Source organism: Rattus norvegicus, chromosome 14 (assembly GCF_036323735.1).
Source record: "Rattus norvegicus strain BN/NHsdMcwi chromosome 14, GRCr8, whole genome shotgun sequence".
In the NCBI taxonomy this organism is placed as follows: Eukaryota; Metazoa; Chordata; class Mammalia; order Rodentia; family Muridae; genus Rattus; species Rattus norvegicus.
The window spans coordinates 6963835-6979848 of NC_086032.1; the positions used below are offsets into that span (position 1 = coordinate 6963835).

Consider the following 16014-nt stretch of genomic DNA (forward strand, 5'->3'; position numbering starts at 1 on the left):
TTAGTAAGAAAGCCAGACTTTTTTTTTTTTAAAGGATAACTCTTTAACTACCAAAGATGGCTGACACATGAACTTCTCCATAGATAAGCAGGAGAGGCAAAAGCCAGTCCATGTAAAACGTAAGCATCCGCAAAACAGACCGTCATGGAGTTTTGAACAAGGTGGAATCATCGATCTGGTGTTTTTAGCACTGAATAAGGGTAGTAGTAGTTTGGGTATTAATGAGAGGAAATGAACCTGCACGTTTCTTTTTGGCCTCGGCTCTTTTTGAGGAAAGGATCACAGATACCATCTTTATCCTTCCTCCTATGACGAGGGGACACTTTTCTCATTTTCTTGAATCCTTAAGTATCTCAGCTATCGTCTCAGTATTTTTTTACCTAAAAGGGGAGAGGTGATCACGGCACCACCTCTCTTACTGTTTGAAACAGGCATTGGGGGATTGGCTGGGGAGACTCTATGTCACAGGGTCTGTGTTTCCAGGCCTCGAATGTCGATATGAAGAAGACATCGTTTGCATTTTAAGGTTAATTTCCTTTAAGTAAACTGGCAGGGCTCCACACAGGTTTTTTTTTTTCCTGTGTGAGATTGGTGGACTAGATGCCAGATGGCCAGATATTTGTAACCATTGGAAGAAAAGACTTTTCTCTTCTCTGTGTCCATCGACACTGAACTGCTCCTCTTGTCTCATTGTTCTTCTTGACAGGGATTCGACAAACACGTGGATGTGTCTTCTGTTGCCAAACATTACAACATGAGCAAAAGCAAGGTAGATAACCAGTTCTACAGTGTGGAAGTGGGAGACTCAACCTTCACAGTTCTAAAGCGCTACCAGAACCTGAAGCCGATCGGCTCTGGGGCTCAGGGAATAGTTTGGTAAGTAGGATGGATTCGATCCACATTTGAAGAGAGCATGCTATCCTCATCTACAGGGGCCAAAGCAATAAATATCGGGCGAGATACATACATTGAAAATATAAAATTATCAGCACCATTTGTTTCTCCACTCATTAACAATATACAGCCTCCTATCACAAGAAATCAAACATTACAACACAAGGGAAGAAATAGACCCGGAGGATGAGAGGGTTTTTGCTGTTGCTGCCATATTCTGAAAAGTTTATGTGCGTATTTCACAGCAAGAACAAGACAGGGGCAGTTAGATCCCCAACGCATTTAAGAGAGATGAGTGAGCTCTCTCTGTGACTATTAAAGTTTGTACTGGTGAGTTTTCTGCCAAATAGCCAAGACTCATTTGGGGAGGGGCAGCCTCAACTGATACAATGCCCCACCAAACGGGCCTTTGGCAATCTTGTGGGGTGCTATCTTAACAGATGACTGATGTGGGTGGGCCCAGTGCCACTCCTAGGCTAGGGCTCTGGGTGCTGTAAGAAAGCAGGCTGAGCAGGCCATGGGGAGCGAGCCAGTAAGCAGCACCCCTCCATGGCCTCTGCTCCATGAGGGAGTGTGACTTGGAAGGATAAGGTGAAATAAAAATCCCCCCCCCATTGCCTTTGCCACGGTGTTTTAATAAAGCAATAAACCTCAACCAAGACAAAGTTCAATGTTCACAATTAAGTTAACTATGTAGAAGGTAGTATAAAATATGTTTGCTTAGGGGCTCTTGGCAGCATACAACTGCCTGTAATTCCAGTTCCAGAAGATTCATCGCCCTTTTGTGGCCTCCATGTTCTCCTGCATGCATACACATGGTACATATAATACCCCCCCCACATACACACACACACACACACACACACACATACACATACACACACACACCTTTAATATCTTTAAAACGTATTTGCTTAACCTTTCCTTGGCTCCTTAGTAAGCAGTTTTTCTTTCTTGTTATGCTGGAGTGATTAAACTGAATTCACCTGCATGTGAATTCAGCATCGTGAAGCTAGTGAAAAACTAACACCGTTTTAATTGACAAATACTCGTTTGAATCATTTTAGTATGCAACGCATTAGCTAAATATATATAGTATACTTATTGGCATAATAAATTTCAATTTTGATATTGATATCAGTTAGTAAAATTTTAGTATATGCACTCTCAATATATTTAGATATGTATATTTTATAAAGGACATTTATCAACTTGATATATTTTATTGTTTAAATAACTGATATATTACTTTTTATGTCCGAGGAGAACAGAAATACGCAGCATGGAATGAGTAAAGGCAATGCTACATGGATTTTTAAAAATTTTAAACATTATTCATACATTTATTTTTTATAATTTTTTTAAAGATTTATTTATTATTTAATGTATATGCGTACACTGTAGCTATCTTCAGACACACCAGAAGAGGGCATCAGTCCCACTATAGATGGTTGTGAGCCACCATTTGGTTGGTGGGAATTGAACTCAAGTCCTATGGAAGAGCATTCAGTGCTCTTAACCTCTGAGCCATCTCTGCAGCCCCTATTCATACAGTTGTAACTCTGGAGATGCTCTTGTATTAACAAGGATTGATAAACTAGAGATATGTGGGCCTCATTATAACTGCAAGATATGCTAGAGCAGGAAGGGAGGGGATCTGGAAAGACTGGCGGAGGGAAAGAATATGATAAAATGTATTCAAGTTTAAAAATTGTTTTAAATAGGAAAAATACAATAATAAAAGGACACGAATATCTAAAAAAAAAAGGGAAAAATTGTGGAAATTGCATTTCAATGGGTAGTTTTTACTGTTTTCCAAATGTTCATTGCACATCTCTTGATTCACTTGAAGTCTGGTCACTCCATTACACTGGCTGGCTTACTTCAGCGTCTGCAGTGGCTGGAGCGAGTGCGGTGCATTCTGGGTATACTCCCTGAGCCCAGTCACTAGCACTTACATCACATCCGCCAAACACATGGTGGCTGCTAGAGAAAGTCACCTGCTAAACTTCCATTTTTCCATCACATTACAAATGGAACAATTTTTCGGCATTTTTAAACAATGGGTTAAACATTTATTTTCGAAAGCATTGAAAGAGATAAAAAAGGTAATAAGCATTTACAGCATTTTTTATTTGTCTATTTTTATGGCTCATGTATAAGGCAACCTCTTGCTAGTACAAAATATTTTAATAGAGTGGCAGCAGCCTTGTTGGCTTTCAAAGACGTCTGCCAATCATCCCCAGGGTCCTGAGATATGTGGCCTGATGGGACACAGGGAGAATCAGAGGGTGTGGCTAAGAGTCCTCGCGGGCTATGCTGACGTATCCAGGTGGGAACAACATAATCAGTGGAGCTCTTAAAAGGACAAAAGGAAACAGAGAGCAATCAGAGCCCTGGAATTAGAAAGGGCGAGGAGGGGATTTGAAACACTGGAAACTGGCCACATGGCAGACTTTGACAGTGTAACAAGTGGGGCCATGAGCCAAGGAATGGGGCTGGCTTTGGGGAGCTGGAAATGGCTTAGTGCCAGTGGAGACATTAGTCTCAACTCAGGGAACTGGAGGCTGCCAACACCCCAAATGGAAAGAAGCAGGTTCTTTTCTAGGACCCCATGGAGAACCTCTGTTTTCCACCACCTTGGGTCTAGTCTGTGAAGTGCCTACAGGGCTCCTCATGTACAGAGTTGTAAGACAGTAAATATATCACTTAAGTAGTTGTTCTGTGACAGCTGTGGCAGTGGTACTCATGTATCCAGGGCAGTTAAGATTCCAACATGAAGAGTATTGGCTGCTCATCCAGAGGACCTGGGTTCAATTCCCAGCAGACACGTGGTAGTTTACAATTATCTACAGCTTCAGTTTCAGGGAACCAAATGCCCTCTTCTGGCCTCTGTGGACACTAGGCACACGTGCGGTGCACAGACATATACACAGGCAGAACACTCATGCACACAGCATAGCAAAATAATAAAAAAATGAAAGATAATTGCTGCTAATACCCCAAACTTATTGAAGTTTGGGGTGAGGACAGTGCTTCTTAGCAGATTGATGAAGAACTGTAGAATATTCACACAAGGAAGGTTTTCTCAATAAGATTCATAGCTCTAATAGTTTAATTTTTTTCCCTTCCAATAAATCTGTCATGGAAAGTGAGGACTGCCAGTAACAAGAAATAGGTAGACCTTTGATGAAGCCCTGACAGGTCAGAGTAGCATTTAGCTTGATAAGGTTTCAGATCATCATCGGAAGACTTGGCAATCCTATTCTAAGATCGTTACAATGTATCCTGTTCTAAGATTGTCACAATGTATCCTGTTCTAAGATTGTTACAGTGTATCATGTTCTAAGATTGTTACAATGTATCATATTCGAACATATTGTTACAATGTGTTTCATGGAATATCTGGATGCTTTCCTTCCTTTCTATGGGATGTAAATGATCCTTGATCTTAACTAGAGCTTGATAAGAGATGTCGATAACGGAGTTGATACTGGGGACATTGAGTTTTGTTGGAGCCCTTGAAGGGGTTCTGGTTACTTCTGTCCTAGAACAAGGAGTTGGACAGAAAAACCACGATGCAGCAGAACTTCAGACAATTTATTAGAGAAAGATTCTCTTCCAGTGGCGGGAGAAGGGAGAAGGGAGAAGGGAGAAGGGCCAGAGCCAAGACAGAGTTTCCTGAACAGCTCAACTGTATAAAGTGCCTATGCTATAGTGCAGACTCTTTGAATAATTTGTCTCATGTGGGCCTTTGGTACTCAGTTGCTCCAATACTCTATCTAGTATGGGGAGTCTTGCATACAACTCAATGTATTGCTTATCTCAACAGCGTATTAAACATCGAAGCGGGGACGTGAGTTTTAGGATTATGGTGACCCACAGACCATCTTCATGAACTCTAGAGTGTATCTTTGTAAGAAACAGTGGTGCCATCCAGGCTTTTGCAGTCTATCTTAGTCTACTGCCTTCTCTCTGCCTTTACTCCAGGTTCCCCTGATCTTTCGCACTCAACCATACTCTCCTGACTCAAAACTTCCCATGAGTAAGATTTTTAAACTCATTTTTAGGACAAATTTATCAGAAAGACGAAACAAAGCAACAGCAACAAGAACAAAAACCCAAAACAAATCAAACAAAAACACCACCTGCATTTCAAAATGGAAGCCTTGGCATTTCCTGAGGTTCTTGGCTCTTTTGCCTCTAGCTGGGGAGGAGGGGAGCATCTTCATTTCAGCAAAGGGGGCAATGCAGGCCTGAAAGGTGACAATGCCAGGCTTTGCTCTTCTCTGTGTGTGTAAATGCTGCAGGCAGAGCTACTTCTCTTCCTTATGCCTTCTCAATCTAAACCCTGCAATATCTTTGTTTAGTTCTAACGTGAGTCTGACACTGTTTATGCCATATCTAGTCTTCAGTTGCTCTCCCTTCCAACTTTTCTTCATTTAATTTCTCGTCTATTTCCTTTTGTAGACAATGAGCTCCTTCCCACCCAGCACGTGTCTATAGCCAGGCCTGCCCATGGAGTCCACAGACTATCCCCATGTTCAGGATAACAGTTACATGCGTAGGTTGTCTTAAATATTCCATATAATTCTGAATATAGAGACTGGTTAGAACTGGGGTCTGGATCTGACTGTGTCTCTGAAGAAAACATAAAGTTAAGAAACGGACTGTTCATTTATTTAGACTAACTTTACTTTGGAACAGGAATAAAACACGGAGGAACCAGTTTGAAAAGAGATGTCATAAAGTTTCCACTGTGCCACCACAAAAGTGTATATGCACATGTGTGTATGTGTGTGTGTGTGTGTGTGTGTGTGTGTGTCCAACATGAACTCTGCTTTTTCACTGTAAATGTAGGTATACAGACACTTTGCCACCATGCCCCCAGCCCCTGTGTTTGCTTGAAATGGAGTCTCCTCTACCCTGTTCCAGTTGTCTGACACTTGCTCCTTATTTTCACACTTTCTCCTCCTCCTTCAGCTGCCTTATTATTGATTTAATACCAGGGGTCAAAGCAATGCTAAAATTTCTTCAAAAGAAGTAATGACTACGGTGGCTTTCAGACTTTACTGCTGACCAAAGTCTTAATCTCTGTATGGTGGGAAATCATGAAGCAATCTGGGATGAGCCTTAAGAACAGCATTCAGGAGTCAATGAGCAAACTATGTCAGCGTTTTCCAGTCTTCGGGAGAGGGTTGCAGGAGTGTTTTGAGCTAGTTACATGAATACCCAAACAACCATAAAATTGTCAAGACTTTAAGAAGATTTGAGGAAGGTAGGCATATATATATATATATATGTATATATATGTAATAAATATATGTATATATATACATATATATGTGTGTGATATATATATATATATATATAATAGAAAATTAAAACAAGAAAAATCCTCATGTTCTAGATATGGAGTTAAAGAATCTACTTGCGGGTTGGGGATTTAGCTCAGCGGAAAAGCGCTTGCCTAGCGAGCACAAGGCCCTGGGTTCGGTCCCCAGCTCCGAAAAAAAGAAAAAAGAAAAGAAAAAAAAAAAAGAAAGAAAGAAACGACTTGACTGACACTCCGTGGATCAGTCTGATAAGAACTCGCCTGAGGTGCTTCTCCCTGCTTTTGAACTTGAGCCTTTATTGACCAGTCTTATTTACAACACACAGGTCACAGACATTGGCACAGCTGGGCATGGTAGCACATACCAGCATTTGGGAGGCAGAGGCAGAGAGGCAGGTGGATCTCTGTAAGTTCAAGGCCAGTCAAGTCTACAGATCAAGTTCTGGGACAGCCAGAGTGACATGAGACCTTGCCTTGGAAAAAAAAAACAAACAAACGAGTAACAAACAAATTAAATTACGGAATTATTTACAAATGTACACAGACCAAGAAAATCATCTTTAAGGTCAGAATTTGAGTGGGGCCGTGTTATGGTGATGGGGTTGATGGGTGAGAGCCCCCAACTTCCTGAGTAACAGGAGGGAGACTTGCTCAGCGGTTCCCAGGTGATTTTATTGGGTCTCAGGAGGCACTGCTCACACTCCCTTGGCGCACTTCTCCCAGCCTCTAATGAGCCATTACCCTAAGTGACTGGGCTTTCATCACACATTTATGTTTAGCCCTTGACCTGGGAAGTGATTACTCCCTCATTTGCATGCGCAACAGCAGTGCATTCTGCCTTCACGATTTCCTACTCATTTTGCAACCCAGACCTTCAGCTGCAGTCTTCTTGAAATCAGGCGCACTGAGCTTCAGATAGTGCCTCCAGACCCGTGAGAGGTTTCACGCAGTGGGACCTAAGTGAAAGAGAATAGACAGATGTCTTATTTTTTTCTTCTGTTTGGCCGTTCTTTTTGTCCCCCTTGTCTAAGTCTGACTTTAAATATCTACTTATAATTTTCCCGATCAATGAATAAGACTTGCAAACAACAATTCTTGCTTTCGCGGAGAAAATGTAGTACACCGAGAAACAATAGGTAGAAGTTTCAGGGAAGAGTGCTTAGGAGGAAATATACATACGTATAAAATATTATATATAATACCGATGGTCTTGTGTTGGCTATAGTATGTGAGTTGATATGTGTAAATATATAATGTCAAAATAACAGGTGATATTTATGGAGTTGGTAGTTATAGTATCAAAAAAATTTACATTTGGGTTTAAGGTATGTAATGAACAAGTATTCCAAATTCTCTCATTCTTCAGTTAATTCTAATTAATTTATATTCTTAGGGTTAAAACTTAACAAGAATTTGTAGCCTAAACACATTATTTTATGGTAGAAGTGAAGAGTAATCCTTTGTATTACCGTAAATAACTATTCACTTACAGATATCTGAGTTCCTTCGAAATCACTTATTGGGGTGAATACCAATGTCTCTGTCAGAAGAGACAATTAGTTAATAATTTTGTACTTATTTATAAATTCTGTTTCAGTCCCTGAGATGGAGTGGTTAATTGACATAAATTCTTGCTTCATAAGCCCCTCCCTGTCTTCTAGAGTCATCGAAAGAAAGACCCTCGTCTCTAAAATATCAAGTCGCTGTGTGGTCACCTTGCTCCTTTCTCTGATGCAGAGATCATGAGTAAATCTTAGGATTCATGTGCATTCATTATATGTAATATTTAACATAGGTATACATACAACACATGTATGATAACCTCCACGCTAATCCAGTTTATCTTAGAAAACCCGAAGTTCCTTACGGGAGGGACACAGCTTCACCGGTGTGCGTGGATTAAGCTGAGTAGCAGAAGGCAATCGTCCTTGCTCTGACCGCTTCAGAAGGCCTGCCCTGTCCCCCTGCAGACAAGGCGTGTTTGTTTTAAAGAAGAGCAGCCGTGGGCTTATGAGCGATGCCCCTATAGAGAGTGGTGCTGGAAGGGTCTTTGTGGAAAGTTCGGAGGGAAGAGGCTATCCCCCATCTTCATGCAGAGCCTGCCTCTGGCCCGTTCCAGATGTCACCGTTTACAACACCGGCCTGTCTTGCTCATCTAGGATTTGACTGCGGGAGCTGAGACATCTTTCAGTTTGGAAGGCGCTCCGACAGCTCCAGCGTTCCCCTTGCCTGCAATCTGTGCTCATCTCCGATTCACATCCTCACCTGCAGTGGAATTTAAATTTATTTAAAATATTCGACCCTGTCAAGCGCTTCCCATTCACCGTCACAAGCTATGAATTCAGCCTTCGATCGTTGCATGTTAAGCGCCTGTCTACCATGGTACAGTTCGAGTCACCATCAGAAAAGGCGCTTGCCCAGGTCACTGGACGAAGGCTTCTTTTAGTTTCTGACATATACTTACTGATGCTCAGAACTGTGCTCTTGTTTAACTATAGTCTTATCTTTGCTACTAAAATGTCTTACACAAAGGATTTAATTGTGTCCATTCATAAAAATCAAAAATGCACTCTCAATCAAGGTGGCTCAAACCCCAAGTATATTTATAAAAACGTAAAAGAGCGAAGTAAAACAAAACCAAAAACCCTTTCTTAGGGTTCACCCCAGACGGCAGACTATGAGGTAGACAAGTGGCTAAAAACGGATGGACTTCGGATTTCAAAGGAAAGGAAATTTGCCTAGCAAAACCGTAAACTGGACAACAAGGGTAGGGTAACAGATGCAATCGATAATAGATTAGTGTGCTGAACAGGTCTCGGCCACAGGGTTTGGGAGTCCCACGAAGGTGGAAAGGAGGAAGAGGGGAAAATTACAAATCACACTGTTGTCAAGCTGACATTATCCCCTCTCTTCCTGGGAGCTCCCCCTCCTTCCCACCCCGTTCCTCTCAGTGTCTCTTCAAGGACTCTGTCAAGTGTCTGTCAGGGCCTTCCTTTGGTCTGAGGCCATCGCTCACCTGCTATTGTTTTCCCACCTAACTTTGGCTCCGTGAGGATTAATAATGTACTTCATGAATGTTGTTTCCTCCTCTTCCCTGTTCCGACTGTAGCCCTGTTCTTCGAGCTCTCACCCAGATCAGCACGGTTGGCTGGCTGCCCTCTCCTGCTGGAAGGCTAAGCCAGCTGAGTGTCATATAACCACACTGATTTTCTCCGTTATGGGTTTATGAGCTTCATCCTCAGCTGGGTTCCTGTTCTTGCTTAGCAACCCTTTCGCTTACGTGTCTCCTCCGCTTCCTATCCCATTTCCCATGGCGGCCATTACAACCCCTTTACAAGTTTCCTGTGAGCTCCTAATCCCATTTTCTCACTCCATTATGTGCAGAAGGCCTTACCCGCTTCTTGTAAAAGAAAGCATATGGCCTAAGGCAAGTGCACTCTACAATTTTCTTTCTTCGATGTCATCTGCAGCCTTCTGTGCTCAGCGTGTCCCCCATGAAGAGTGCCCCGGATGGCTGACCGACTATGTCTGTGATCCCCTTCCCTCCTATCTCTGTATAAAATCAACTGTAGCTTCCTCCCTCCCGCCTATAGAAGAAGACTTCTCTGCAAAGTGTCATCTAAAAATAAGTCCTTTAGATTTCGTTAGACCCTAAAAGACCTTTCTGTCACTCTTTTTTTGTTTCCTACTCTAGGCTCTTGATAAGATGATATGAATTTAACATCTTCCTTCTCTTTTTAAAGGAAGATTTATTTATTCTATATAAGTACACTGGAAAGGCCGAGAATCCGGTAGTTGCTTAGTCTGCAAGGCTGGATGTCTCAGCACTGCTGGTTCGGAGCTGAGGGCCTGAGGGTTCCCGGAGAGCTGCTGATCTTCAACTACATGGGATTCTCGAAGAAGTTGGTTCTGTGTCATGAAACCAAGGTCACAGTGCTAGAATGAATGAACGTGTCACCCGGAGGGCAAGCAGGCAGAGCGCAGTGTCCTCCTGCTGCGCCCCTTAATCTGGGATGCCACCAAAGGAGTCGCCTACATTTCCTGCTTCAAAGGACACCATCAAGAAAATTCCTCGCGGGAGCGCCCTGGCAGCTTGTGCTTTACTGGATTCCAGGTGCAGTGGGATCGTCAGACAAGATCGGTCCTCCCACCATCAAATTGTTAATTCTTAGTTCCTTTGAATTTCAAAATGGTGACTTTCAAAGTTTGCCTGTGTTTGGAACAGAACTGTGAGGGACAGCATGTGTGACACTTCCTGGTTATTTCGTCTGAGGATAAAGCTAGAAGAAGCACAGACACAGGGGTCTTCAGGTTCTAACACCAGGCGTTAGGTAGTAGCCAATATGAGTCAGTTTTCAGTCTTATTGCCTGGCTTAGGTTGCAGCCAGTAATAACGGATGCCGGCCTTCCTCGTTAAATGACCGGAAAGCCAAAGTTGCAAAGGGCAAAGACGTGGATCAGGAGTGTATTAGTTAGCTTGCGGTTGTAATAAAAGCAACATCAGGAAGGAACAGTTTATTGTGGCTCTCCATTTGAGAAGGGAGATAGTCCACCATGATGAGGAAGGCATGAAGGCAGGGAGGTAAGATGGCTGCTTGTATTCAGGAAGCAGAGTGTGGACCAGAAGTGGGGCTGGACTAAGATGCAGACAGTGACCCACCTGCTCGCTGAGGCTCCCATCTGAGGGAGGGCGTTACCGACTGGAGAACACTAGGGCTCCTGGAGAACGGGCCACCTTCAAACCACAGGAGGGAGCTAGCAAAACAGATATGGATATCAGACATTTTTTCTGAATCCAAAAGAGATTTGGAGGCAGATGTCAAGAACCAGGCAAGAGGGGAGACATGAACACCTAGAGACAAGTGTCATGAATGTTGTTGGCTGCTAAGTGGCTGGCAGTGTTAGCTGGGGTTGAAGCTCACTGCTCCCTGATTTCCCACCATCCCCATGGTCAGGCATTAGGTCTCTCTCTCTTGATGGCTATTTTTCATTGCTCTTTCAATATTGCATTTGTAAAATGGTCTTCTTCCTCGGGCCTTTCTCTTCTGTTATGCCTGAATTCCGCTGGTATTTCATACATGGATTTGTGGTCTACTCAAGCTTGCCGTTCACTGTGAATGTCTTACTTAGGAATCGCTCATAGCTCAGCCACATCATTTAGACTTTGTCAGCTCATAGGGGTTTGCTACCGTCGTAGGCTGGAGGCTGGGAGTGTCCGGGTGGAGTGCCATCCCCAGTGGTTCGGATGATTGACTGATACCCAGCCCTGGCTTCCACACTGCCTACAGAGGAAAGTTCCTTGGCAGAACAGTTTCTAATTCTGTAGAACAACATACTAGCACTTTTCCCCAAATATACTATCCGCCGAAGAACTTATGGTTCTATTCAAAAGGAACACAAATGAACATGTTTCCTGGGATCTAGTGTTATCTCCAGTCATGCACACAGCATGCATCAGTTATGCTCATCCATCCGTCCGTCCATCCGTCCATCCATCCATCCATCCATCCATCCATCCATCCATCCATCCATCTGTCCATCTCTCTTCTGCTCTCTAATCTCCACATACTTCTGAGCCTTAGGTTATGAAGATTTCACTTTCAGGCTAACGTTTGTTTCCATGTGTGAGAGAAAAGAAAATACTGGTGTGTGTGCGTGTGTGTGTGTGTGCTTGGATTACTTCCCTTAACATACTGTATTTTCCAGTGTCTATTCCACTGCAATCCCTGAGATTTTATTCTTTGCTGACTAATATACCACCATGTGTATACCACATTTCCTTTCTCCATGGCTCTCTTGAGGGGCACTTAGTTTGATTCCTCAGTTTAGCTACTGAGGAAATAACGCCCTGGTAAATATGCGTCTGCAGTAGTTCTTCACTGTGCCCATTGATCTGCTTCAATACATGTCTAGAAGCATATGGTTGGATCGGCTGTCACTCCTGTGACTTGCTAACTTTGATTCTCACCATTGGGGATGGTTCCCCTTTCCCACATCCTTATGAGCATTGTTTAGTTTTGTGTTGACTTTATTCATGTGTTATTATTGACTGTTCATGTATGTGTACATGTGTGTATCTGAATGTTTACGTGTGAACTTGTGCATGCATGTATGCATGTGAGTGTGGAGGCCAGAGGCCAAGCTCAGGTTTTATTTCCCATGAGTAGTATATTTTGTTTGTTTCTCTTCCCCCAGCTGCCACCCCCACCCTGTCCCCCTGTGTGTGTGTGTCTTGTGTGTCTGTGTGTGTATGTGTCTTTTGTGTATGTGTCTTTTGTGTGTGTGTTTGTGTGTATGTGTCTTTTGTGTGTGTGTATGTATCTTTTGTGTGTGTGTCTGTGTGTGTGTCTTTTGTGTGTGTCTGTGTGTATGTGTCTTTTGTGTGTGTCTGTGTGTGTATGTATGTGTCGTGTGTGTGTGTGTGTGTGTGTGTGTGTGTGTATACACCTTCTTGTATACTAATGCAAGCAAGCATGAGCTTGCCATGCCGCCCTTGTGGAGGTCAGAGGACAACCCTGGGTATGGGTCTTCACTTTGCATCTTGGTTGAGGCAGTCTCTGATGTTTTCCCATGATGTACACCAGGCTATGTACCCAAGCACTTTCCAGCATTCTCCTGTCTCTACCTCACATCTCCTTCCACAGGTTCGGAGACTACACACTTGTGCTTTGCCTTGCATGTTTATGGTAGTTTTTCATTAGTCATCCTCAACTCCAGGGTCTCTCCTGGGACTCGGGGCTCACTTCCTAGGCTAGACTAGCTGGCGTGTGAGCTCCCAGGCCCTTGTGAGCCTTGGCTCTGCCAGTGTTTCTTTGTTTTTCCTTGTTTGTTTCTAATGTAGATGCTGGTCATAGGAACCAGCTTCTCATGCAATCACCTTATAGACATTTATGGATGATGTTACCTCCTCAGCCCGGGTGCCCCCGACCCTGAATTAATTTGGTAATGGTTGCTACAACTGGAATGAGATGGGATTTAGTGATAGTTTTGATTTTATTTGCATGCCCTAAGAGCTAATATTACTAAGTCTTCCCATTTATTTATTGTCTGTTTGCATTTATTCATTTGAGATACATCCACCCGGATCTTCTTCATTTTAAAATTGGGTTGTTTTAAAGTTTCTTTCTGGTTCCTTGTGTGCTCTGCATGCTACCTCTCTGCCCCCGCCTGGTGAGTGGAGCTAGATGGATTTTCCAGTCTGTACCCCACCCCCCATGAATTGCTTCCTTTGCTGTGCAGATCTTCGTGCTCTGATTCGATCCCCCTTGTCGTGTGTTGTCTTTGCTTTGCTTTGGAGATCTGATTCGGAAATCTGTCGCCATTGTCTGTATGTTGACACGTGTATTTCTTCCAGTAATGGCAGTTGCTGGTCTTACATTTAGGCTTTTGGTGTACTTCAGTTTACCACTGCACATGGTGAGAACTAAGGGGTGAGTTTGAACCCTCTACTCCATCTGTTTGATGTATTTGAGTTTGTTTACCATTGCACAAGATGAGAAATGAGAGTCAACTTTGAATCCTGTACCCCATCTGTTGCACAGGCTGTCCTTTATCCATTCTGTGCTTTTGATGTCCTGGTCAAGAGCAAGTTGTGGTGTGTGTCACATTTCTGTCCCTCTGGTCTATCTGTCTGTCTTCATCTACCTATCTATCATCTATCTATCTATCTATCTATCTATCTATCTATCTATCATCTATATATAATCTATCTATCTATCATCTATTTATCTATCATCTATCTATCTATCATCTATCTATTTGTCTATCATCTATCAATCATCTCTCAATCATTTATCTATCATCTATCATCTATCTGTCATCTATATCTCTGTCATCTGTCATCTATCTACTATCTATCTATCATCTACCTATCTATCATCTATCTATCTATCTATCTATCTATCTATGTATCTGTGTATGTATGCATGTATGTATGTATCTTCTAACTATCTATCTATCTATCTATCTATCTATCTATCTATCTATCTATCTATCCATCCATCCACCCACCCATCCACCCATCCATCTATTTTGGTTCCATGGGAGCTGAGATCTAGGTGTCTCCATTCAGCTTCCTGGATATCCCTTCTGAAAGCCATTCTGTTCTCTACTTGGCTGTGCGCGATGTGCCTCCTTTTTCCTGGGGTGAGCTTCTATTCCAGTTTCATCTGCAAGAATCTTTTCTCTTACCCCTCTCTCACCTTCCCCATGGCTCAGCGCAACTGACTGCTTCCTCACCTGTGCTGCTGCAGCGTCTCTTTGCAATTATTTATACTTTATTGCTATTTAATGCTTGTTGCTACAGGGTGATTTTATCAGAATTAGGATTTGTGTTCAGAGTATGTTTACAAGATTTTGAAAATGCTTGGTACATAATGGAAACATCTTAAATCTTGAATTGTTTCCTATAACATGCTTTAGCAACACATGTATATATTAAATTAATGACATGGTTATTCATGTTATTTCATGGTTATTTAGAGGTATTAATGCGTTAATTAATAAAACTCACTCAGAATCTATCATTAGATCTATTAACGGATGCTGTTGTATATAAATGTTAGTGTAATACATATAATAGTTATGCCATTGGACTTTCTAAAGAATGAGCTGGTAATAACAAAATTGATATTTCAAACCATTTATTGAATGCCATACTAATTTCAACTTGATCTGATGACATCCAACACACAGTATACTCTAAAGAGTCATTTCAGGGAAAATGGAAGGATTGTCCTTATTTTCAAACTCCGCATCCAGGGCAGAGAGGCGGGGAGAGAACATGGTCACCAACACAGGATAGGTACCATTAGCATCCGAAGTTTGGAGAATCGCACCCGAGTACCAATTTCACAGCTACAGTGTAAAGTCGGGATCAGATCTATTAGTGCTTTGCGCAGTGAACATTTTTGGATTCAGGATGGCTAGGCTGAATCAATGAACAAAACACTAACAACGGAAGTTATTCATACTCACCGTTAAAGAAAATACAAGAGGAAGTACACATGTGGGTGGAGAGAGGGTTTCCTGGTTAAACTGCTTGCTGCGTATGTGTATGAGGACCTGAGTTTGGAGCACCAGCATCTATGTGCAAGCTGAGCTTGTGTCCTGTGTCCATGTCCCTGGTGCTTTGGCAGACACAGGATCCCAGGGCCTTGCTCACCAGCCAAGCAGTGAGAGATCCTGTCTCAGCAAACAAAGTGGAGGGCCACAGAGGCAGAGCCCCACTGTCGATCTCTGGCCTCCACATGTATAAACACCAGCGAGTTCATCTGCGCATGCGCGCATGTAAGATCGCTTCTGTGACATCTCCTTACTGTATTCTCGTTAAGTACTTATCAGGTAGCTAAATGATATTAGAACGGTGACATAGCAATGGGCTACAGAGTTGAACAGACAAGGGCCCACCATCCAGGAGGACAGGGACAGAGCCACCAGCCTTGCTCCTCTTGGGCAATTTCTTCACGTCGTCCTTCAATGCTTATACTTAAGTCAGGGTCATTCTGGCTGCTGTAACAAATTGAAAAGAGACTGATAGAAGCTTAAAGGGAAAAGACAAGGAGGGGGTGGGAGCCAGCATCTGTTTAGCCATTTCAGGGACAGCGTGACAGAAAAGCGTTGGAATCTCCAAATGGCCAGAAGAGCATAAAACCACAGGGCAACTTTTACGGACAAGGCTACACGTGATGCTTCTCTTCTGCTCCCTCCGACTGGCTGGAACTCAGCCACGCAGCTACGAGCTGCCATCTAGCTGTGCGGGAGGCTAGCGTGCCCACGAAACGGAG

General features: G+C 42.9%; 1 protein-coding gene across 7 annotated transcripts in view; it reads left to right on the forward strand.

Moving 5' to 3' along the window:
• Positions 1-16014, forward strand: part of Mapk10 (mitogen activated protein kinase 10) — a 291857-nt gene that overhangs the window by 161588 nt on the left and 114255 nt on the right. For all 7 annotated transcript variants that reach the window (XM_063272867.1, XM_017599084.3, XM_017599083.3 and 4 more), the window contains one exon: positions 707-876. In XM_063272867.1, coding sequence (XP_063128937.1) covers positions 707-876 — 170 coding nt within the window. The remainder of the gene's footprint in view (positions 1-706; positions 877-16014) is intronic.